The 25,296-nt window shown below is 37.4% G+C and overlaps 1 protein-coding gene and 1 pseudogene across 2 annotated transcripts in view; one reads left to right on the forward strand and one right to left on the reverse strand.

Moving 5' to 3' along the window:
- Positions 1 to 25,296, forward strand: part of Fry (FRY microtubule binding protein) — a 431,398-nt gene that overhangs the window by 197,945 nt on the left and 208,157 nt on the right. The window contains exons 4-7 of the mRNA XM_023715059.1: positions 13,457 to 13,596; positions 18,082 to 18,172; positions 18,337 to 18,416; positions 18,535 to 18,615. Of these exons, the coding sequence (XP_023570827.1) occupies positions 13,457 to 13,596; positions 18,082 to 18,172; positions 18,337 to 18,416; positions 18,535 to 18,615 (392 nt within the window). The remainder of the gene's footprint in view (positions 1 to 13,456; positions 13,597 to 18,081; positions 18,173 to 18,336; positions 18,417 to 18,534; positions 18,616 to 25,296) is intronic.
- The window catches only part of LOC105742139, a 12,149-nt pseudogene continuing 5,987 nt past the window's right edge, over positions 19,135 to 25,296 (reverse strand). Inside the window, exon 2 of the transcript XR_001117088.2 lies at positions 19,135 to 19,232. The product of XR_001117088.2 is annotated as a nuclease-sensitive element-binding protein 1 pseudogene (transcript). The remainder of the gene's footprint in view (positions 19,233 to 25,296) is intronic.

A 25,296-nucleotide genomic window follows, 5' to 3' on the forward strand; every position in this document is an offset into this window, starting at 1 on the left:
ACTAAAGCACCTGCTTAGGCAAGCTTAGGCAAGCTCAGTGACTGTGGCTCAATCCCCAGCACAAGATGCCATGCCCGCCCCACCCCAGCATGCGCTGAGCCAGCCACAGAGTCCGGGCGTAGTGGCGTACACCTGTAATCCCAAAGCTGGGGAGGCTGAAAACAGGAGGATCACTAAGTCCAAGCTGTGTAGTGAGACCCTGTAACAGGGAAGCACTTATTCCACTGAGCCATCTCCCCGGCTGAAACCATCTAAAACATTAAAATTAAAAAAAAAAAAAAAAAAGATTCACAGGCAACAGGGAAATTTGACTGAAGCTGGTCCACCTGTGAATCCAGTGAGTTAAGTCAGCAGATTTGTGAAAAGTTTGCTGCTGGGGTTTGAAAGTGTTCCCTCCAGAACACAGGCATTACCAGTGGGGCAGTATTAAGATGTGGGCCCTTTGAGAGGTGATCAGGCCATTGGCTGCTCCCTAGCTGCCTTATAAAAGTAGACAGGCCCTTTGCCCCCTATGTTGTGAGGGTTAGTGTTCACAGTGCCTTTTTGGAAGCAGATGCCAGACAATGAACCTCTTCTACTATTGCCTTGGTGGTGGACTCTAGACTCTAAAACTGTAAGAGACTTCCATACATTATATGTTATCTAGGCTTGGGTACTTTTTTGGTACTGGAGAGCCACAAAATGAACTTAATCAAGACCAAGGCCCATCTGCTGTTTTAACCAACAAGTTATAAGAAGTATGGTCCCTTCAGCAAGGCCATGAATGTATCACACAGCCTCTAAGCCTTTCAGTAAGCACAGTAGGTATATTTAATGAAATAGATGCTTATTTTGATTCCAAAAATAGGGTTTTAATCTAAATTCTCACAGAAATTTGTCTGTAGGAAAAGAACGTACTAGAGAAGTTAGAGTTGTATGTAGACACCATTGACTATAGACTAGTTACACCTAGTAATCAGAGAGGTAGCAATTAATACTTATCATAGAACACGCACTCTACTGAGTACATCCTTCCTTCAGATGGCATCAAGCAGGCTTCCATGGAGAGGATATTTTGTCTCTTCCCCATGAGTGACACTGTGTGAATGATAAAAGTACAGAAAGTCGGGCTTCCTTTGTTTTCACTACCTGATTCTCGAGTCCAGGATTCATTTTTTTCTAAAAAATTCATCTTGCTGAAATAAAAGCACAAAAAATAAAAATAATAATGTAATACTTCATAATCCATCCACTAGGCTTCTTCTCACTTACTATCTCACCGGACATTGCCCCGATTTTCTAACTCCAGAAATAGATGCTTCCACCATCATTATCATCATCTCCACGTGGTGTTACAGTTAGTGGAAATGAGTCTCAGAGTAGTTGCCCTGTGTTATGTGGCTAAAGCCCAAAGCCAGGACTGAAAGCCACACATTCTGATATTAAAGCCTATTTTTTTTTTGCTTTATAATTTATTAGTTTCTAAAACTGTGTTGGTGCCTGTCTTACATGTTTTATATGTTCTTTGGCCTATTAGTCTGTATTTTTATCTGTATATATGATTATTAACTTTATAAGGCCTTATAAATAAATCTGATAATGGAAAAATAAAAGGGGTGTAGAGGGAGGGGAATAAAGAAGGGAATTGAAATGTGTTATGTGTACATCCCCTACAGTGAATATAATCATTATGTACTAATAAAGTTAAAAAAAAAAACTAAGTTGATGTCACTGCAGAGAGAAATTTTCAGAAGTTAAAGGACCTAAGGTTAGTATATAAATTTTGATTAAATTTGGCTGCAAACAATTAAATAACACTACAAAGAAGAGAATAGTTAGTATTGAGTAATAACTGAATAGCTGTCTATCTCTGCCTGATAGTTGCAGTTTTAGACCTCTTTCTCCAGTTGGAATTCACCTTGGCTGCCAATTAACACAGTTTAATTTAAAACAAAACAAGACAAATAAATATAGAGAAGCCAATGTGTCATGGCTCCTTACTTTTTTATATTTTATAACGTTATAGTCTTCATTGGTTTTATATCCCTTTAATCACAGTCTAACCCTACATGAGATAAACCTGAGGAAAGCCTTATGTTTTCTTAATTGACAAGGGTTGGGGTTTTTTTTTGGCAAATGGAAAGGAATCAAAGAGATGAAGGGAGAGGAGGAAAGGGAAAGTAAAAAGAATTGAGATGTATCATGATGTGTACCAACTCTGTAAGATGGGTGTAGTTATTCGGTACTGCAAGCATGTATTAATAAAAACTTAAAATCTGAAAACTAAATTTAAAAATAGGATTAAATTATGCAAGCCAAGCATTAGTGGAAGAAAAATCTTATTAATGAGTGCTTTATACTTTGGAGAGCTAGAAATTTGTGTCCTCTTTTACTTTCCACAAATTTTACTAATATAAACTTGACACACTCTCACCAATCCTGGTCACTGGCAGCTGTGTACCAAATGTTGAGCCAGCTTATAGAAATAAACAGAAAGGAAGCAGGCGCCTGCCCTGGAGAGGCTCGCAGTCCAGTGAGAGAAGTAAGTAAAACACTGGGAAGTGGGATAAATGATGACACTATAGAGAAAGCTGACAATGCAAGGTTGGAGTTTGGTAGGAATCTCCAGAAAGCAGGGAGCATTGAGAGTGAGAAGCAGGACCTTGCAGACTTTGTGGGCTTTAAATTGCAGTCCATGCTAGGGTGCAGTCCTAGCAGGGAAGAGAAGAGATTCTCTGTGACATTTTAAAGATACATACTGCACTGGCTTCCTAGAAATAGCTACATTGTCATCAGGGATTAGCAAGTAAAATGACTTAAAGTTGCCCTCATGCTAAAATTCTTTAATTTAGTGAACATTTATTGCATGTGTGTGCGCATGTGTGTGTGCTTGTATGTGCATGTGCTTGTGTGTGCATGTGCTTGCATGTATGTGCCCACTCCCAGGACCCAAAGCATTTGATGCACATTCCTCAAACTTCAGATCTACCAGAGGCTCTGGTCTGGGCCCACATGCATAAGAAGCATCACACGAATGTTACAGGTAGTAAACTGTAACTCTAGTGTCAAGTGCAGAGAAAAAGCTTTCTGAAAGAAGGTGTAGCTTACCAAGTGCCTGAAACAGTAGAATCGGTAGAATTTTTCTGGGTGTTCAATGATGAGGGCAACAGAAAATTTCAGAAGAAAGGATTATGTATTTTTTTGCAAAGTACTTAAACAGAAGAGTGTTATTATAAATTATCTTTGAGGTCTGATAAATGGATTCATATAGTAAAGGAAAAAACATATTGTTAAATCTTCAAAAGAAAGCAAAATCTTGACTCCTACCTATACACAATGAACACATTAAAGGTTTTATTTGATTATTAATGAGGTATGATACAATCAGTTAAGAAGAAAATCCAAAAGCAAACACATTTGTAAATCTGAAACAGTGAAATGATTGTGCAATCAGAAGCCTTGGAAGACAGAAGGCACTTGGATGGTTGAAAGGCACGAAAGGTCTCTATCCCTGGAGTAAGAAAACACTTAGAGAACTTTGCTCTAGGTTTGCATTAAAGTGTACATTTTCCCTATAGTCTGAGAGTGTTAGTGAAGAGGCCAGCCTTCACAGGCAGGAAGGGATCAGATTGTAAGAGGTCTTCATGCCAGTGGGATGCAGCTTTCTCCTGACATACCTGTATCAAGGTGATGTGACACCTTGATGGTCACCCCAAAAGGTCAATGTTCATGAAGAAGCAATGGAGAGACCTTTGAAGGGTAAGGCAATTTGGAAGATTGGCATTATGAAGATTTGAGACCAAAAGGGCCTGAACTAAAACAGAGGCAGAGAGACTTGTCATATATGATGAGCATAAGAAAAGTTATAGAAAAACAGTCAATATTGATGGAGAGAGGAACATAAGGTAACTAATTTTAAACCATTGTTGGAAATGACTTCTTCTTAGTTCAAATACCAAGTGCTTGAAGCCTACTAGAACCTGTACAAGGTGCACAGATAAGAATAATACAGGATTCCTGTCCTCAAGGGTCTCAGTCCCAGCAGGAAGACAAATGTCTGCACACATAATTCCATAATGGAAAGGCTAGATCAGAAGTATACATCAAGTTCTATAGGAACCCAGAGGGGAGCAATTACTGGAGTCAGGAAGGTGGAAGAATGTGTCACAGGAAGCAGTCAAGAAGTGGTGATACCTATCCTCCAGGTGAACATGATGGGCTAAGTTATGTCTCATGGAGAAAGGTGAAGTTGAGTGTGAAAGAGTGGCATGCTGGAGGGTGGCCAAGGCTGACATTGCAAAAGTGGCCTGTTTACTGAGTGGAGGAGCCATGCTGAGTAGTCTCAGCTATTTTTGTGCATTAGAAGCTTGCCAGTCATGGGAATCCTATGCTTGGGGGTGGACGAGGAAAATGGAAGGGTATAAATCAATTTTATACATGCATTTTCTGGAGTGTTGGATGTCTGAAGAGCAATAATCAAGGCTTATTCATTTATGTAGTCATTCAACAAACAGAAGTTAAGATAGTAGAGTAATTGAAGTGTATCATAGAAGAACATAAACAGAGTGAGCTCCATAAACAAATGGCCAGAAAAAGGGTGGCAAAAAATGTGGGAGAACCTCAGGAAGATGCCTCTTTCCAGGAAAGAAGTGACCCACTATGGCAGCTGGAAAGGGACATTGTGAAAAGTGGAGACATGAGAGCTTGAGTTTAGCAGGCTGGAGCCCACAGAAGCTGGCTATGCGAGCTACAGGGACTGTCACTAACATGTAGGGTGTATTTTCATGGTTGATAGGTTAGTATTAAATAGTTTGAGACTTGCTTTCACTGCTAAGTTATAGTGGCTGGTTAGGATTGGCACCGTTAAAGAACAGTAATGGTTCCATGATTCTGAGATCTGTGGAAAGTGTCCTGAGAATGAAAGGCTTCGAGAGCTTACCATTTTACCTTCAAGGAGTTTTCTTCTATTAAACTTTATAAACATCTTATTTAAGTGTAAACCCTGAAGCATTTGATTTGAGATTCTCCCATAAAACAAATAGCTAACTTCTGATGAGGGTAAATTTGGTACGGGTAGGTGATGATCAAATTCAGCTCAAGTATCAAGTTAACACATTGAAAAATGAAAAAGCAGTGCCCCAAGACAGTCCTTACTGGAGGAATATGCAGTCTTTACCTGATGGTGGATGGAGTAATGACAGTAACTAGTGGGTTCTGTATAGGGGCTGAAGTTTGCATGTGCCTGTTGTCCACACTGAATTCCTAAGTATCTGTCCTTCCAGCTTGCTATTCATTACACATGCCCTGGTGACATGTTCTTTTCCGGCCTCACTGCTATCCAGTCTGATTGGTGTCCTCATCACACAAGACCAGCAGGGACATACCCTGCAGCCAACCAGTAGCCTTTCTGTGTCCCTTTCTCCTGAGCACATGGCACTGTTTACCAGCTTCTCCTTGAAAAATCCGCCTCCCCAGCATCTTGTGATGCTACCAAGCCCCAGTTGCTTACTGCACTTAGTCTTATCTCCCATGCAGTTTTGTATGCAGCTGCCTGAGCATAGTGAGATTATTCACTTGGGACAATAAGGATCTGAATTCTGATTCCTACACTCTGGTAAGGAGTCTTTTGGGAAGTAATTATACTTTCTGTGCTAGGTGAAATAGCTTCCACTTACTGCATGAGGCTGTTTCAAGAGACAAAGTAGAGCAATACTTTAATAGTGAACAGTATGTAGTGTACAACCATCTGCGTTCAAGGTGAGTATCTTTGGCCCAAAATTCCAAAATCCAAAATGCTCCAAAACTTGAAATGTTTTGAGTGCTGACATGATACTTTAAGCAGAATATTCCGTAACACAGAATTTTGTTTAAGCCTTCAGAAGCTATGAATTATCTGAAAGATACAAACTTTTCTTACATACTGGTAAGGGGTAATGACTAACCTTCACCCACTGCAGGGGTAAGGCAAAAGTTATTTAAAAATGTTGTGTAAAATTACTTTCAGTTTATTTGTACAGTTGTATGTGAAACATGAATTTTGTGTTTGGAGTTGGGTCCCCTCCCCAAGATACCTCATTATGTAGATGCAAAAGTCCAAAATCTGAGGGCTGGTGAGATAGCTCAGCAGACTAAGCACCTGCATAGGCAAGTGCAGGGACCAGGGTTCTATTTCAGGTACCACATGCTGCACCGGCCACACCCCTGGTGCGCTGAGCCAGCTGCCTGAGACAGGGTGTGGTAGCATGCATCTATAATCCCAATGCTGGGAGGCTGAAAACAGGAGGATCACTACAAGTCTGAGCTGCATAATGAGGCCCTGTACCAAATACATAAAAAGAAGTACAAAATCTGAAACGCTTTTGATCCCAAATGAATGAAGGATATTCCACCTACATTAACTCACTGAATGCTTATGTCATTAAAAAGCACATAAACAATTATCTACAAACCAAGGGCAGAGAAAATGCACAAGAAAGCATATATGTTTTTAAGCAGAAGGTATATGAAATCAAGATCCAGAAAGTTCTTTATTCAACAGACAGAATTTTCATTTTTGAGTGTACCCATATCTATAACTGTCATTCATCCCTCCACCACCAGCTAAAGGCTATATTTCACTAATGGCTAAGGACATTGGACATTTTCATATATTTACTGACCATTTATACTTCTTCTATTGAGATATATGTGTTCAGTTTACTTGCTCATTTATTGATTGGTCTATTTCATTTTTTGGTGTCAAGATTTTTGATTTCTCCATGTATTCTAGATATTAAACTTTTGTTGGAAGAATAAATGCCAAAGATTTTCTCCCATTCTGTAGGCTCTTTTAGCTGTTTCCCTTCCCGTACAGAAACTTTTTAATTTCATGTTGTTTCATTTGTTGATTTTTGCTATTTCTTCTGCTATTGGAATCCTGAGGAAAGTTTTACCTATCCCTATGGCTTTAAGTGTTTCCCTCAATTTTCTTCTAATGATTTCAAAGTGTCTACCCTTACACCTAGGTGCATTTGAACTGGCTTTTATATACTATGAGGAATAAGATTCTAGTTTCAGTCTTCCACGTATATCTATCCAATATTCCCCATAAAATTCATTTTAGAAAGTCTCGTCTCCAACATATAATTTTGGCTGTTTTGTCAAGAATCAGAGGACTATGGTTGCATGTGTTTATTTCTGTGTCCTCTATTCTATTCCATTGGTCTCTTGTCTATTTTTGTGCCTGTACCATGCTGTTTTTGTTATTATGACTTTGTAGTATACTTTGAAATTGAACATTGTCCCTGGTCCTGCTTTTTTAAATTTCAGATTGCTTTGGCTTTTCTTGGTCTTACATGTTTCTTCATGAAGTTTAGGTTTATTTTTTCTAGTTCCATCCTTCAGATTTTGATTATGATATCACTGAATCTATAGGTTGCTTTTGGTAATATAGTCATTTTAAGTTTACTAATTCTGTCAGTCCATAAACATGGAAGGTTTTTCCACATTTGAGTATCATCTTTAATTTCTTTCTTTGACATTATTAAATTGTAGAAGTCTTACACTTCTGTGACTAGACTGATCCCTAAGTTATTTATTTGATACTACTGTAAATTAAATTGTTTCTCAATTTCTTTTTCAAGTAGTTCATTAGTGATACAATATATAGAAACCATTGATTTTTGATGTTGATTTTGTATCTCTGCACCTTGGTTTCCTAGTTTGTTAAAAATGTCATCCATTAACAAGAGAACACAGAGGCTGGGGAGATGGCTCAGTTGAATAAGCACTTATGCAAGGACATGAGTTCAATCCCCAGTTCCACCAAAAGAGAGAGAGAGAGACAGACAGACAGACAGACAGACAGACACAGAGCACATAGTAAAATATGTCCATACATTTATCCTAGAGCTAAAATAGCTTTTTATCATTATACACAATGATAATTTTCCTGAAAAGGAAACAGAAGAAATGTGTCAATATTGATTCTAACAAATTCAATAAAAATTTGTTCAGAATGTATAAATGAAAAATATAAACAAGTAAGAGTTAAAACAAACTGGCCTTGGACTATATGTAATAGTATCATTCAGCATTTCTTAACTATTCTCCAGTGAAACGATTCATTCTGCGAAATGAACCAAGATGCTAAATTCAAATAATAAACTTTTCTAATTTTCAAGAAAATTTTTTTCAATGTATAATTTTTGTATTTTTAATGTTTTAAAATAAGTTATTATCTTTGATGCTTGTTAATCACTCACAAATACTGTACTGAGAGTATAATATGTGATTGAATAGTAATACATTACATTTACAATTACTTGAGTAGATCAGTATTCTGTGATATTACTCAGTGTATATCCTAAGCCCCATGGTCGCTTGGCACCTGGACTTAATTGAGATACTAATCCATCCATGGAGTTACTTTAAAATTATTCCTTAAGTGTACCACTCATACCATGTTAGCTCTATTACTGTAAAATATGGAATGACTCCACTGAGTAATTATTCAAATATTTATGCGTGAAGTTTTCTTCTTTGCATTTAACAAGTATAATAAAATTCTTATGAAAATTCAGTGTCTTCAGTATAGCATAATAGACACTCTCTTCTAGCCTATTTACATGTAAAATATCAAAGTAAACATTTAGAACATTTACAAAGTGCAATTAGTATTCCCCCGTCCCACCTGAAAGAGAAAACACCAGTACAAAATAGTTCTGGGATTCTGTGCACTCATCTCCTTCTGCAGCTCAGAACCTAGCTCCGGGGGCTGGTAGAGTATGATTATTTATATGCAACAAGAACATCTTTGTGGCCTGCCTGCCTTCTTTCAGCAGCAGCACAGAGCTAGAATTCATCTTCCCACTGGCTCTGATTCCCGTAAATGAAGGAGTTGAGTAACCAAGAAGCCAGCTAGACCTTCCTCCCTTCCTGAGCTTTGAGGGCCAGGTCTTGCAGATTACACCCTTCCTTCCTGAAAGCCTGGCCTCCAGAGGGTAGGCATGGAGAGATGGAAAAAACACACAGCTGCCTCATGCTGACCTTTCATCCCTCCTCAGTATGTTTGCCATGGAAAGTGTGCCCTGTAGATCTAATACCGAGAAGAGCTCCTCAGTGACTTTTTAATGGGTAGAAAAAAAAATTAAAAATAATCTATAACTGGGTTTTGAAGAACACTGTTGACATTCTTTACAGGAAATGTGGGTTACACCTAACTGAGGTAGCTGAACACTGTGTACTTTATGCAGAGGTGTTTAGGAATCAGACATAAATTTCTATCTTCTTTATGGGTCTGTACTGAGTAATGGAACTTGCAAATATGCCACACAAGTATTTTTAATAACTTTATTTTAGAATAGTTCAGGAGTTATAGAAAATTTGCAAACATAGTATCAAGAATTGCCAGAGTCTTATTGTTAGCATTTCATATCATCACCGTACAATTATCACAAGTAAGAAACCAGCCTCAGCACATTATTAACTGAGCTCTACATTTGTGTTTCATTTTACCATGTTATAGTTAATCTTCATACTTCCTTAGGTTCCTCAGGACTTACACAAGTAATTTCTTTCTTTCTTTCTTTCTTTCTTTCTTTCTTTCTTTCTTTCTTTCTTTCTTTGTTTTTACAAGTAATTTTAAATGGTCAGATAATAATAGTGGCTGTTTTGGGAATTTTATTGTATTTAATAATTAAGACTCCTAACTCATAATTAGGAACTTTAAGTCCTTATCCCTTTTTGCCCTTTGAAAGGAACCTCCTTCTCCCAATTCAAAACATTTTATTTTTCCTTAGTTATTTTGCAGCGCTGAACCCAGGGCCTCTTGTATGTTAACAAACACTGTACCAAGGAGCTACAGTCCTAGCCCAAAATCAAAATGTTTTAGACAATGGTGACTTGGGAAATATGCTTTCTTGCACAGGAGTAACTTTAGAAAGCATTAATAAATCACTCCTTGACATACACTGTGATTCTCTTTCTTCTCAAAAGTTACTACTTTATATTCACAACCACAGGAACACACATTGTGGTTGTGGTTATAATCAAGATGGGAGGAGGGCTCTTTTTATGTATTTGGCACAGTCTCACTATATAGCTCAGACTTATAGTGATCCTCTTGTTTTCAGCTTCCCCAGCACTGGGATTACAGGCATGCACCACCACACCCATTTTCGGTGGCCAGCACAGAGTGCCTGGGTGTGGGTATGGCACCACTTGTGGTGCCAGGGATCGAACCCCAGTCCCTGCTCTTGCCTAAGCAGGTGCTTAGTCCACTGAGCTATTTCACTTGCCCAAGAGGGCTCTTTTTAAATGATGAGATTGTTTTCAGCTTTAAAAAAGTTAATGGTGTCATGTGCAGCCTATTCGCTGCACGAACTGCACCCTGTGCGTACCCAAGGATAAGGCTATTAAGAAGTTTGTCATTCGGAACACAGTGGAGGCCGCCGCCGTCAGGGACATTTCTGAAGCGAGTGTCTTCGATGGTTATGTGCTTCCCAAGCTGTATGTGAAGCTGCATGATTGTGTGAGTTGTGCCATTCACAGCAAAGTGGTCAGAAATCGATCTCATGAAGCCCGCAAGGACCGAACTCCACCCCGATTTAGACCTGCGGGTGCTGCCCCACGACCTCTACCAAAGCCCATGCAAGGGGAGCTGGGGCTTAATGGACTAAAGAAAACTCTCTAGAGAAAGAAATAATACATTGAATGTTGTACTTTAAAAAAAAAAAAGAAAAAAAAGTTAATGGTGACTAGGTTCACAGAGCAAGCTGAATAAAGTGGCCTATTTATTTTGAACTTCTGTTAACTCATAATGAAAGTTCATTACAATTTAATAATATACAGCCATTGTTATAGGAGAAGGAGCTTAAAATAAACTGTCAAGAAATAGAATCTGAGAAAGAAAGCTTTAATTGTTTCATTCATTTAAAGGGCTTCTTTTAAAGGTGGAGATAGAAAATCCTATTGATACAAGTTAGCTATCTTCACCTTAGTTTCTGCTTTGTTTTTTTGGTTTTCTTTTTTGTTGTTGTTTTGTATTTTAGTACAAGGTCTACAGGGTCTTACCACACAGATTGGACTTGTAGTGATCCTCCTGTTTTCAGCCTCCTAAGTGCTAGGATTACAGGCGTGCACCACCACGCCAAGTCTTAACAGTTGTCTCGGTGCACACACCCAGGGATCAAACCCCAGGTCCTGCATCTGCCTAAGCAGGTGCTTTAATCCGCTAAGCTATCTGGACCGCCCTAGTTTCTGCTTTGTAAAAGGAAGTTAAGCCTTATATGCTTAGCTGCAGAAGTAGGCTATCCATAGGTCCCCCTTTCTTCTGTTACCTCCCAACTCAGGCTAAGATCTCCCCTGCCTAGAATCTTAAATAAACCTCATTCAGTTCAAACACTTGTGTTTCACACACACCACTGAGGGAATAAACCTCTGCCCACAACTTTTTTTTTTTTTTTTTTTCGGAACCAGGGATTGAACTCAGGCCCTTGCACTTGCCGGGAAAGCGCTTATTCCACTGAGCCATCTCCCCGGCCCCCTGCCCACAACTTTTTATGGCATCTTTGTCCTATTGAAAAAATCTGTAGGAGCTTCCTGTTTTGTAAACAAAAAGCATTTCCCACATTATGCCCCTCCTCTCTGGCATACTGGACTCCTCTCACCTTCAAACCGAGACAGCGATTAAGACTTGGCGTGGTGGTGCACGCCTGTGATCCTAGGACTTAGGAGGCTGAATAGTTGCTAGCTATTGTGACAGCTGTGTTAGTTGTTATTATGAACAGAGAATTACATCACATCTTCATCTCCATAGAATTTCCTGCCGTGAGTCTCTGCATATTTTCTTTCGTGATTCCCATCTCAGATTCCTACACTTTCTTTAAAAAGCTTTCCATAAAATACTGCCTTCATTCCTTTTAAACTTCTACCTCCCTTACTTCTGGTTGTCTATCTTTTCTGAGAACTTCTGGTTTCAATGTATATTGACAAATTTCCTCCTAGTCCTGTTTTCTCTATCTGCATTATATATGTTTACACCAGACAGAGAGCATACCAATTAAGTTATTTTTCATTCTTTTTCATATAATATATCAAACATTTTCATGTCATGTATTTTTGAAATGTGATTTTTAATGTTTCATAGACTATGTGAAACTCTACACTGTACTAAGGCATTTACATGTTAATGGACATTTAGGTTTCTTCTCTTTATGTGCTAGAAATAATTCTATGATGAACATTCTTGCTTATATCTAATTGGATACCTGAGATAAATTATGAGAATGGCCTTCTTGAGGGTAGTTACGATTGTACCCTCGACATATATGTCCAAATTACCTTCCAGATGTCTTAGGTATGTTTTGGATATAAGGTAGATAGATGTTTTGTAAATACTTTCATTATGTAGCTTATTTGGAATCATTTTCTTAATATGGTCTAGAAGCCAAAGTTTTTAATTTTGGTAACTTTTAGTATGCCAGATTTTTGTTGTCATCCTTGTCTTTTTACCTATGACATATTTCCCTAATCCAAAGTAAAAAGATTTTCTCCTGTTTTCTTCAGAAGTTTTATAGCTTTTAGATTTTATAATTAGGCTTATGATTCCTTTTGAGTGAATTTTTGCGTATAGAATAAGATCTAGATTGAGGTCTTTTTATGAGTGATAATTAGTATAAGATCAGGAATCTTTACAGTTAAAGAAAATAGAATAACAAGTCTATCAAAGGTATACTTGCTTAAAGAGGAGGGAATAGGGGCCAGGGAGATAGCTAAGTAGAATAAGCACTTGCCTGGCAAGCACAAGGGCCTGACTTAAATCCCCGGTTCTGCCAAAAAATAAAAATAAATTTAAAAAAACAATAAAGAGGAGGGAATAAGTGTTTACCTTTAATGGAATAGAAGGCAAATTATTCCTTCTTAATATTTTCAATCTAATTTTGTGTCTATCTCAAATTAATAAATGAATGCTTATTGGTAGAAAACTGTTTACACTATTTGGTGATTTGTGGTTTTACTTAAACAATATAATTGTATTTATATATTATATACACTGCAAGCATGTTTTGAAGACCTAAGAAGTACAAGGTAGACCATGTGGGAAAATAATTTCTCTGCAGTTCTTTGAATCACCTGTATGCAATTAACATCTAATGTCTAGAACAAAAGGGAGTCAAAGTAATTAACTTTCTTACACCACCAAAGTGTTATTATATAAGGAACATCTGTCAGCACTAAGAGCCATGGGCTTTGGTAGTGTACTAGTAAAGATTATGAAAGGAAGGGCTATGATAAGAAAATTTAGGGCTGGGGGGATGGTTCCGTGGAATAAGCGTTTCCCTGGCAAGCGCAAGGCCCTGAGTTCAATCCCTAGTTCTGCCAAAAAAGAAAAAGAAAATTTAGTAGTGAATATTGCTTGATGTTACTTGTGAAATAGAAAGTTCCTCATAACTGGTGAGGCCACTAGGCATTTACATTGCCTGCATCTTTCCCGTAGGTCATCAGCTCCATGAGCTCCCTCTCTGAATACTGCCTCCCTTCCATTCTGCGAACATTGTTTGACTGGTACAAGAGGCAAAATGGCATTGAAGATGAATCGCATGAATACAGACCAAGAACAAGCAATAAATCAAAAAGGTATATTTCTTACATTAAGGTTTACAGTTTTTGTTAAGCAATACAAATTGAAATGAGTGTCATGGCAGCTGGGTCTTTCTGATTGTACACAAGGACACACGGCAGGTGCTGCAGGGATCCTCGGTCTGCCGTGGGCAGCACACTGGGAGCCCCTTCTGCCTTACAGCTCTCATGGGTTGGAAAATCACACACGCCCTTATTTCAGCATCTGTGTGGACTGATATAAAGGGTCACAGGTCACTATTTTGCTAGCTTTTTATTTTTCCTCTGCCATCTCCCATCTAGTCTGCACCAAAAGCTGAAGGCCATTGCAAGCCTTGTATGCTGACATGCTAAGATATTTCAGTCTTGGTTGGAGTAACCTTGAGTGTTCAGTGTACCACAGCAGATGGGACACTGACCTGCACCCTGGCAGGAGTCCCGAGGCTTCCACAGATCGGCATGTGACGTCGGGTGGCAGAGTGGAGAGGCTGGAGTCACAGCCTCTGACTTCACCTTGCAGCTGAGAATTGTGTTCATTCCGTGGTCTCTCTTCTCTTCTGTATTTGAAAAGGGGAACTTGCTGCTATAAGAACATGTTAGCAGTCAAAAAACTTAGGATTTTCATATGGTCAAATAAGTGCATGTCTGCTCCCCAATCAAATTTTAGGTAAATACATGTAATTTTGTATTTGAAATCAACCCCATATAGCAAGACAGTTTAAGAAAACTACATTAAACAGGAAAGTTTAATGTGATTAGGGTTAGAATTATTTTAAAAGCAGTTAGATTTCTTTGCATGCGTTGATAGGCATTCTTCAAATACTTTTAAATACAGTAAACTAAGGGCCAGGGAGATGGCTCAGTGGAATAAGCACTTCCCTGGCAAGTGCAAAGGCCTGAGTTTAATCCCTGGTTCCGCCAAAATAAATAAATACAGTAAACTAGAACTAATTACTCAGAAAACCTGGCAATAACTGCTTTTAGGTAGTGATTTATCCCTCTCACTTTTCTTGACAGACCCACTATTTTTTTTTTTAGATACAGACTTCTCTTAAAATGGAATATCTGTAATTTTACCAAATTGTATTTCATACAGATTTATAATTTAGTTATTTGTCTCTGAGTTACACAATCCTCGGTCATATATTTATCATTGTGTTTGTGGGAGAGATTAGTAACTTTTTCATACTGAATAACTTTTTTTAGTTTAGAAAGGAAAATATTTGAAACATGTTACATCATAACATTCACAGTTTGAAAGCAAATAATTCAGTATTTTCAGGGCTGTATAGCAATCACCACAGTATTATATTAGAGCATTTTTATCATTCCAAAAATAAACCCTGTATTAATTATCAATCTCTCTGTAAATACCTTTTTAACTTAGGAATTTGTTTTTGTTACTGGAAATCAAACTCAGGAACTTGTGCTTGCTAGGCAGGCGCTATACTGCTGAGCTATATTCCCAGCCCAAACTTACAAAATTTTAAAGGTATAATTTCCATTCTGTATCCAAAGTTTGTTTCTACTGTGTGATCAACACATGAATGGGATTGTTTTATTTTTCTCATCACACATGTTGGCTGGTAAACAGACTTCCCTAGAGACAAGGGACTGCAGGAGTTTTAGCGAGCGAGCTGAATAGATGAGTTTTAATCTTGCTTCCTCTGTTTTGTCAGAGTTTAGTTACTGAATCTAGATTTTCACATGGCTCGGTTTCTTTATAGATAAGATAACTGGTTTTGAAATCATGTCCTGATTATTTTCAGGAGATCAGAGTGACTGCTGAGATCAAATACCTACAGAATTAGGACAATAACACCCAACTCAGGAGCATTTTAGTTATATTTGAACTTTTAAAATGACAGAATGGAAAACTGGCCTTGAAAAAAAGCCAAAAAAGAGGGTCTGTAGGGCATAATGTACTTAAGATACAGCTAAACGAGGAGCTATGATAAGGGGCATAAGTAACTGAAAGTACCAAATGGGAAGGTTAGACATAGAGTTCGGATTTCTAAGATTAGTACAATATCAACATTTTTGCTGCCAAATAAATTTGTCAAAAGTGTCTAGCTCCTGCCAGTTTGGCCTTAAATCACCAATGAAGTTGACTTCATTATTGGAAAAGTATATGTTACTTTTTTTATTTGAAAACATAACTTGGCTTACTAAATAAAGTAAATTCGGAGACTAAGTTAATGTTTTTCCTGCCAAGAACTGCTCCTTTTTGGGGGTCTTCTGGCCATTTTTGAAAACGCTTACCCACCCCACCATCTGACAAAAATGTCATCTCTGCTGTTAGCTGTCTGAGAGTTTTCCTTCCTCTTGCTTTCAAACTTCCTGTTGCCTTATTCAGTGACATAGCTGATACCAAGCCTGACTAGTGAACATCCTTCATGAGCAGTTGTTTCCCTGCATAGCAGTACCACTTCTAGATCCATGGAGTGTTGAAATAGCTCAGATATGTGGTTTTTTTCTACCCCTCTTTCTCCTGGCAGAAGTTTTAATACATAAACTTAAATGAATGAATTCCTGCCACATAAATACATGTCTTCCAGCTTCCCTTATTAGCCCATTCCCCTACATATCAGCCTTCATTTGACTGGCTCAAGGTTGCAGGGCACCTCTAAAAGTCACAGTATGTATGTATGTATGCTTTTTTTTTTTTTTTTCTAAATCTCATTGTTTGCTTGTGCATTCCTTCTTGACTAAAGACAAAAATATTGTTTAAAAAATCTCTACTGGGAAGTTCAAATCCTATCATTCTTTCTCAATAAGTATTGAGCCTTTGTTCAGAGATTATAATAAACAATATTCATGCTTTGTTTTCTCAAACTTTATGTAAGTATAGGTTGAACATTATAAATCTAAAATGCCCTAAAGTTCCAAAATATTGTAGTGCCAATGCATTGTAAAATAAAAAATTCCACACCTCACCTCATGGGACAGATCATAGTTGACACAGGTATCCTGACATTGTTGTAGAAAGTTACCCTCAGGCTATATGGAGAGATAGATATGAGATGAAAATGAATTTTGTGTTCAGACATTCCCAAAGTATCTCATTGTGAATATTCAAATGTTCCAAAATCTGAAATCTAAAACACTTGTGTTTCCAAGCATTTTGGATAGGATATATTTGGCCTATACTATTAGTATTGTCGTATTATAGATGGAAAAATTGCTGCTAAGTAGAGGAGGCATAATTTGAAGCCAGGACTGGTCTATACCAAACTCAGTGCTCGCATCCACCATTCTGTGCCAAGAGGCTCAGTCTTCACCTCACTTGTCTTACTTTGTCAGTTCTAAATCGTCTGTCAATTCATTAGGTAAAAAAGAAAATAGGGCAGGAATATACATCTCTATCCTTCAAAAGTTCTATTTCAGCACCCTAACTTTATCTTATTTTTGTTCCTAGAGATTTAACCCAGGGCCTTCTACTGAACTACATCCCCACACCTTTTTATTTTGAGGCAGAGCCTCACTGTGTCACTACAGTCCCATGCGAGGCTCTAGCTTGCAGTCTTCCTGCTTCAGCCTTTCAGAGTGCTAGGATTACACCACACCTAGCCTCTACTCTCTCACTTTACAATGAGTAAATATTACACTTTACTATTTGTAAAGATTCCTCTTTCTTTTTTCCTATATATTTTTAACCTTTCTTCCAGTGTTCTTTTGATTCTTTCCTCCTTGCACTAAATTTCAAATGGCAAAAAGACAGACAGAAAGGACAAAGGAAAAATAAAAGCAATGCTGATCTTTCCTTTCCATGCTGTCTGGCTGATTGGTAATCGTACTGGTTCTTTATTATTTAGCTCCTTTCCAAAATTCTTACACTACATTACATTATTACATTGTATAGCTCCTTTCATAAGACCCTTTAAATGCATATTTTCATGATGGTAGATGTGTCTTTTGTTTGCTGCACACTTTGCAAACAATAGAATTCCTGGATTGCATGTTGCATACTATAAGAAAGTTCACAAGATGATGGTATAGGCTCACAAGGAGCTACTAAACTTCACATGGTTAGAAGTTTTAAATTTGAAGCAAATATTTTGACTTCAAATCCAGTGTTTGCCCATTGTACCTCAATGGTGACAGAAAAGGGATTAGCATACATCTGCCTGATGCAATCTGCAAAGAACGAAATAAATTTACAGTCCATTGGTGATGAATTCTAGATTTTTTTAATAAATTATCTCACTTTGAAAATACTTCAGTTAGGGGCTGGCCAAATAGCTCAGCGGGTTAAAGCACCTGCAAGCAGGCTCAGGGGCCAGGGGTCCCATCCCCAGACCTGCCATGCCAGCCCCGCCCCCAAGGTGGGCCCAGAGGGCAATTGAGACTGAGTGCGGTGGTGCGTGCCTGTAATCCCAGCTCTTTGGAGACTGTAAACTGGTGGAACTCATAGTAAGACCCCAGACACCCTGTAGACCCTTTCCCTCTCCCCCCAAAAAAGAAAATACTTAAGTGCTAATTATTGTATTTTAAATTTTACAGTGATGAACAACAACGAGATTATTTAATGGAAAGACGAGACCTTGCCATTGATTTTATTTTTTCTTTAGTATTAATAGAAGTTTTGAAACAGGTAGGTGAATAATTTACTATTACTTTTAATTAATGTTTATAATCTAAAACCTTTTTTTAAATTCTAAGATTATCAAATTGTTTATGAATTCTAAATGCTGTGTCATGAGTGCTGATTTGCTTTTAAATATTCCCTCCAAGTTAAAAGTTGTCCTTTTTTTTCAGATTCCACTTCATCCTGTAATAGACAGTTTGATACATGATGTTATTAATTTGGCTTTCAAGCACTTTAAATACAAAGAAGGGTAAGATGATTTCTGCCATTAGAATGTTGAAGAATTTAGGTACTTAAAATTAAATCAATGATTTGGTCTGTTCAGAAGAACAGAAATTCCTAACTTGTCCTCTTTTTTTTTTATTTAGGTACTTGGGTCCTAACACTGGCAATATGCACATTGTGGCTGACCTGTATGCAGAAGTCATTGGCGTATTGGCACAAGCTAAGTAAGTGCAGATCAGAATCCTTGACCATGAGGAGGATGTAAGTGCTTAAAACTTAAGAGAAAAGGTAGAATGTGAGTTCACAAGGAACCAGGATTGCTTTTGTGGTGTATGCCCTATCTTTGAATCTAATTAGAAGCTTCTCAAAGGAGGAAGTAAGCTTCAGTTCTCACTTTGACACTTGGGCCAGACCCTGCTGGCCCTATGGGATTCAGACCATTCTTCAAGGAATGACATGGACTAAACAAATTGCTTTTCTGTCTGCCCATACAGTCCAAAAATACTTAACCAGTTTTTAAAGTTTTGTTGTTTTATATTCCTTGAGTGGGTGGTTACAATCTATCATCCATGAGTGGGAAAATTCCATTCTAGAATGTCCCTTTTACTACAGACCTTACTTAATTCAGCTGAGCTAAAAATGTCCCAGACTCTCATGGAAACAAGGCAGGGAAAATCTCATTGCTAAATTTATCTGGCCCCGTAATGCAACTTAGCAGGCTAGAACAAAGTGGTGTTAGACTATTAGTAATAGTACACTTCTTCCAAAATGATGTCACACTCTACTTTACCCAGCTCCCTTTTATCCAACCCACAGGCAAATTGGGCAAGATCCTGAATGCCTAGGTTAGGCAAAATGCTCCAGAGACATAATATGATTCAAGCCAAAGGCTGGCTTACAGCAACAGTGATGCTCTGGTTCTTGTGAAATACAATCCACAGAAAGACATTTGTGTCTTTGAGACAGAATGTCCTAACTTAGTGGCATGGAAATACACAATTTACCCAAAAGAATTTTAAGAACCTATTCAGCAAATTTACCTAATCAAAATATAGACAAGAACCCAGGAAACAGAGACCCAAAATGCCTCATCATAATTTTTTTACTCTAATCCACTGTCCCTACTCATCCCAACATGTTTTTACCTAACACAAATACCATCATGGTTAGAAGGTGTAGAGGGAACTTCTAAAGAGTGATATCCTGATACCAGTGAGAACTAACAGAGTCAGAAGGAGACAACACAGGGGAAAGGAATGGACCAAAGCATATGCAGAAAGAAACAGTAGAGTTCTCTTGACTATTTTACATGAGAGCATATTTATTTATTGTTATAGTTTATTATGATCATTTACTTCATGAATCATTAAAGAAAGGTATAGTACTTTTTAGAGAGATTTCTATTACAGTGTAATACTACAGGATCTTAGCACTTAGCTGTTGTAATTATTTGACAGTTCATTCATTCTGTTATTTCTAAGAAAGATTTGAAACAGGAGATACTAATGTATATATTTTCTAATGTGTATATACCTCTGAAAATTCCTAGTATATTCCTTTGTAATTGACATTGTATAACTCTCTGATGTTCTCGCCTGGGAAAATGGGTATATGCAAATCACTTGTTTGTTTCTTAGTTTATGGAATGTGCATAGCAATATTTGATACTACAGAATAACCTTCCTTAGCTACTTGGATTGACTTAGTTATGAGTGGAGGATTAATATCATTACTAAGCAACAAACGAAAAAAAGAAATAGGGAAAAATGGAAACAAAGCTTTTGTAAGTGAGCGGGGGAAGAGTGGCTGATGGGAGGAAAGGGGAATAGGAAAAAAAGCAGCAAGATATTTCTTATATATCATGTATATCATGATATATCAATACTCTACAATGAATGTTATTATGTATATCTAAAACGAACCAGTAAAATTCTTAAAAACACAAAAGACAAAGGCTGTAGAAATTTCCATATTAGATTAGATCGATGATCTACTCACCCATTATCTTCTTGCCAACAGTGGCTTTTTAAACTTTTATGGTGTTAGTGTTTGTCCTCACCCTGTAGTAGTTCATTCAGTACATGGAATGCCTGTGTTTGGTCAGTGCTGCAGTACTTTCCAGTTACAAACTCAATTCTTCTCCTTAAAGGACCATTTTTGCTATGAAGTGATATTCACACATAATGTTGATTTTTTTCGAAGTCATTAAAGTTAAAACTAGATTTTTAAAAAATACTTTGTCCAGTCTGCTGTTGCAGTGATGACAGACTTAAGTGGTCATAATAGATTCTCAGACAGGCAATGTATAGTTAACCTGTATTGATATATAGTATAATCTTCCATTAGTGTCATGAATTAGCTCACTGCTCTCCTACAAGTACATCAGCAGCATCACTTTATCACTGGGTTATAAAAGGCTGCTTCCTTTGTTCTCAGGGAAAGAAGGACACACACTTACCTAGAACAGTTGGTTAATTTTCTTTTTATAAAGTTAAATAATAATTCAAATTGTAGATTGTACATCAAGTTTCCAGTGATTATGCATAAGAGGTATGAAATGTTGTCCTTATTACAACTTTAGCTATTGAGCTGTGCTTTGGTTTGGTTGGAATTTTAGCACAATCACTATTTTAAATATTCCTGGTAACACTGATAATTAATTCTGCTCATTAAAGAATGTTTTGGGCTAGAGCGATAGCTCAACAGCATAAGCAGCTATGTGGCAAACACAGGTAACTGAGTTCTATCCCCAGTACAAAAAAATAAAAAATATAAAAGGGGGCCAGCAAGATAGCACAGTGGGCTAAGCACCTGCTTAGGCAAGCACAAGAACTAAGGTTCAGTCCCCAGTACCACATGCCACACTGGCCCCACCCTTGAGGTCACTGAGTCAGCCACCGAGACCAGGCATGATGGCACAGGCCTGTAATCCCAGTACTGGGGAGGCTGAAAATAAGATGATCACTATGAGTCCAAGCTGCATAGTGAGACCCTGTACTAAATACATTGAAAAAAAATTTTAAAGAGAATGTTTTAATGTCATTAAGAGATATTCGCACATAATATTGACTTTTTCAGACTCTACTGAAAAATACATATTATAAGCGGTGTGGTTCGAAGTTGGTACATTCATCTAGGTACTGATTGCTTCTAAGATTCAAAGATTTTTTGATAATTTCCAATTAAATTTTATTAGTACCTTTAGGTATATATAATGACCATATTCCTCATAGAGAATTTGTACCTGTCCATGATATACCAATTATTTTTTCCCATTCCCCTATTTACCCTTCAACTCCTCTCCCCATTTACAAGTCTGTTTTCACTTTTCCTTTTCTCGCTTTTTTTTTTTTTTTACTTTCCCCTTCTTTCTTTTCCCCATTTAGCCTCCCTTGTTCTGCTCCCCATTTGAAAATTTTCTCCCTATTTCGCCTATCATATATTCTGGTCCTTATTTACACTTTTGCTTTCTCATACCCAAGAAATAATGCAGTATTCATATGCATGTCCAGTTTATTTCACTTAAGAGTGTGGTCTCAAGGTGCATCCATTTACCTAAAAATGTCTGGAGCTTCTCCTTCTTTATGGCAGAATAGTACTCAATTGTGTAAGAAAGCTATGGTTTCTTTATCCATTTACCAGTTGATGGGCATTTGGGACATTTCTAAGAGCTGAAGATTACAAGGTATGCCTCTGTAAACATGGGTGTACCTGAATCACTGAGATATGATGCTTTTAATTCTTTGGGGAAAATACCAAGAATATCTGGGTCCAACGGAACCCCTAGTGCTAGCTTTTTGAGGAATCTCCACACTGATTTCCATAGTAGATGTACCTGTCCAGACTTCCACCAACAGCAGGAAAGGATTCCTTTTTCCCCATAGCCCACCAGAATTTGTTATTGGCTGATTTCTTGATAATAACCATTCTTGCTGGAGTAAAATGGAATTACAGCAGTGTTTTCAGTTGCATTTCACAAATTACCAATGATGTTGAATGTTTTTTCATGTATATTTGCCATGGCTATTTCTTCATCTAAAAAGTGTCTATTCATCTTAGATACCCATTTTTGGATTAGGTCTTTAAATTTTCTGAATCCGATTTTTGTGAGTTTTTTCTATGTTCTACATAGTAATTATTTGTCTGAGGGACATCTGGTAAAAATTCCTACACCATGGTTTGTTTCTTCACTCTGTTAGCAGTTTCTCTTGCTGTGAAAAGCTTTTTAATAAAATGGAATCCCAGTTGATGATTGGGATACCTGTGGGGTACCTGTGTAATCAGGGTTTTGTTCATAAAGTCTTTACCTACACCAGTATCTTCAAGAGTTCTACTGTTCTATCTTCCAGGAGATTTAATGTTTCTCTTTTGATATTTAGATCTTTAATTTATTTTAATTTTAGTTTACTACATGATGAAAGACATGGGTCTAGTTTTATCCTTTGGCATGTAGGAAGCCAGTTTTCTTAGCACCATTTATTAAAGAGGCTTTCTTCCAGTGAACATATTTGCCCCCTTTGCCAAAAATAAGGTGGCTGTGTATGTCTGGAGATGTTTCTGTATCTTGTGATCTGTTCCACTGATCCTCAGGGCTTTTTTTTTTTTTTTTTTTTTGCCAGTGCAATCCTGTTTGTTATCACTGTAGCTTTGTAATATAATTTGTGATTATGATGCTCCCTGCTTTGCCTTTGTTGCCAAGAATTTCCTTTGCTGTTCTAGGTCTCTTCTGTTTCCAAATACATTTTAGAATTGTTTTCTCTAATTCTGTGAGATGTGATACTGGAATTTTGATCAGAATTGCATTAAATTATGTAAGAATTTTAAAACTATAGCAATTTAGACTTGGTGTGGTGGAACGTGCCTGTAATCCCAGCACTTGGGAGTCTGAAAACAGGAGGATCACTATGAATCTGATCTGTGTAGTGAGACCCTGTAGACTCTATACTAAAACACATAAAAAAAAAAACTATATCCATTTTCACTATATTGCCTTTTCCTGCTCAAGAGAAAGGGATATCTTTCCATTCTCTAGTATCTCCTTCAATCTCCTTTTTCAAAGAACTGTAGTTCTCGGTGTACAGATCTTTTACTTCCTTTATTAGCTTGATTATAGGCATTTCATTTTATTGGATGCTATTGTGAAAGATGATATTTCCCTAATCTCTCTTTAGGTGAGTGTGTTACACCTGTACTAGAAGGCTATAGATTTTTGAGTACTGACTATATTCAGCTATACTACTGAATGTTCTTATTAAATCTAGAAGTCTTTTGGTGGAATTGTTGGGTTCTTCTATATAATTATGTAATCTGTGAGTAATAATCATTAACATCCTTCCTTTCTTATGGTTATTCCTTTTATTTATTTCTCTTGTCTAATTGCTCCAACTAAAGTTTTCAGGGCTGTTTTAGTTAACTTCTCCCTCATTGCTGAGACAAAATACTTGACACCCAAAATTAAGGAAGAAAAAAATTTATTTAGCTCACAGTTAATGGAGGTTTCAATACATTTCAGAAATTATTCAGCTGACTCTAAGGCAGAGCAGCACAAGACAGAAGAGCCAAGGAAAGGACAGCCTCTGTGACTGCTAGCTAACAAGCCTCTTCCCCTCCTTACATTTGTATGCAGATTATCTGCTCCAGGGCAAGGGCAGCAACCTTACCCACAGTGTCGTCATTGGATCACGAATCCATCACAAACTCCACAAGCTGCCCCAGTGACTGCATGATGCTTTGGAGGGGACAACCAGATACAAACTATAAAAGGGCTGTGCTAAATAAGAGTGGAGACAGTAGACATTCTTGTCACGTTCTTGTTTTTAGAATGAAGGCCTTCAGTTTTTGTCCACTCCATGCAATGTTGGCTGTTGATCTGTCATAGATAGGTTTTATCAGACAGAGATAAAGAGCATTATTTCAGTTTTCTGTATGATTTTTATCATGGGTGTTGAGCTTTGTATTTTCTATTTCTACTAAGACAATCATATGGTTTTTGTCCTGGGCACTGTTAGTATGGTCTGTTACATTACTGATTTACATTATGTTGAACTACCCCTGAATTCCTGGGATGAACCCCACTTGGTCATGGTGTATAAGCTTATGATGATTTGCTGCATTGTTTGTGAGAATGAGGCTTTTTGTATCTTATGTTTATTAGGGAGATGGGACTGTAGTACTTTTTTTTTTAATTGATTTAAATTCTTTGGTACAAAGTATCAGCCAGATGACTCAGCAGACTAAAGTGCAGGGACCAGGGTTCCATCCCCAGCATGCCTTGCTGGCCCTGCTCCATTATATTACAAAAAAAAAACCCACGTTTATATTCATCAGTTGATGGGCATTTATTTGAGTTTCTTCTTAGATTTAGCTATTGCAAATTGTGTTGATATAATCATAGGTGTGCATATATTTCTGAGGTATGATGCTTTGATTCTTCCAGGAAGATATCTAAAAGGAGAATGGAACCTCTAAGTGCAGTTTTTTGAGAAAGCTTTACTCTGATTACCACAGTATGTGTACCATCCTTCGTTCCCACCAATAGTGGAGAAGAGTAACTTTTTCCCCCAAGCACTGCCAATATTTATATTGGTTGATTATTTGATAGAGCCATTTATCTGCAGAGATAGAATGTCAACATTGTCTTAATTTGCATTTCTCCAGTGACCAATGATGTTGAACTTTTTTATATACATTTGCCATTTATACTTCTTCTAAGCAGTATCTATTCATCTCAGATGTCAATGTTTGTATTACATCTTTGAATTTTTTTCTTTTCAAAGTTTTATTGATAAACATATAGCAATGAGACAGTTTCAAATCAAATCGAGAGTACAGTTTCAACAAATAATACACTGCATATATTCTTCTTAGTGGTTAATTGCTGTACAAGATGCAGACTTGTGATCCTA

This window comes from Octodon degus, unplaced genomic scaffold, assembly GCF_000260255.1.
Source record: "Octodon degus isolate 3935 unplaced genomic scaffold, OctDeg1.0 scaffold00038, whole genome shotgun sequence".
Taxonomy (NCBI): Eukaryota; Metazoa; Chordata; class Mammalia; order Rodentia; family Octodontidae; genus Octodon; species Octodon degus.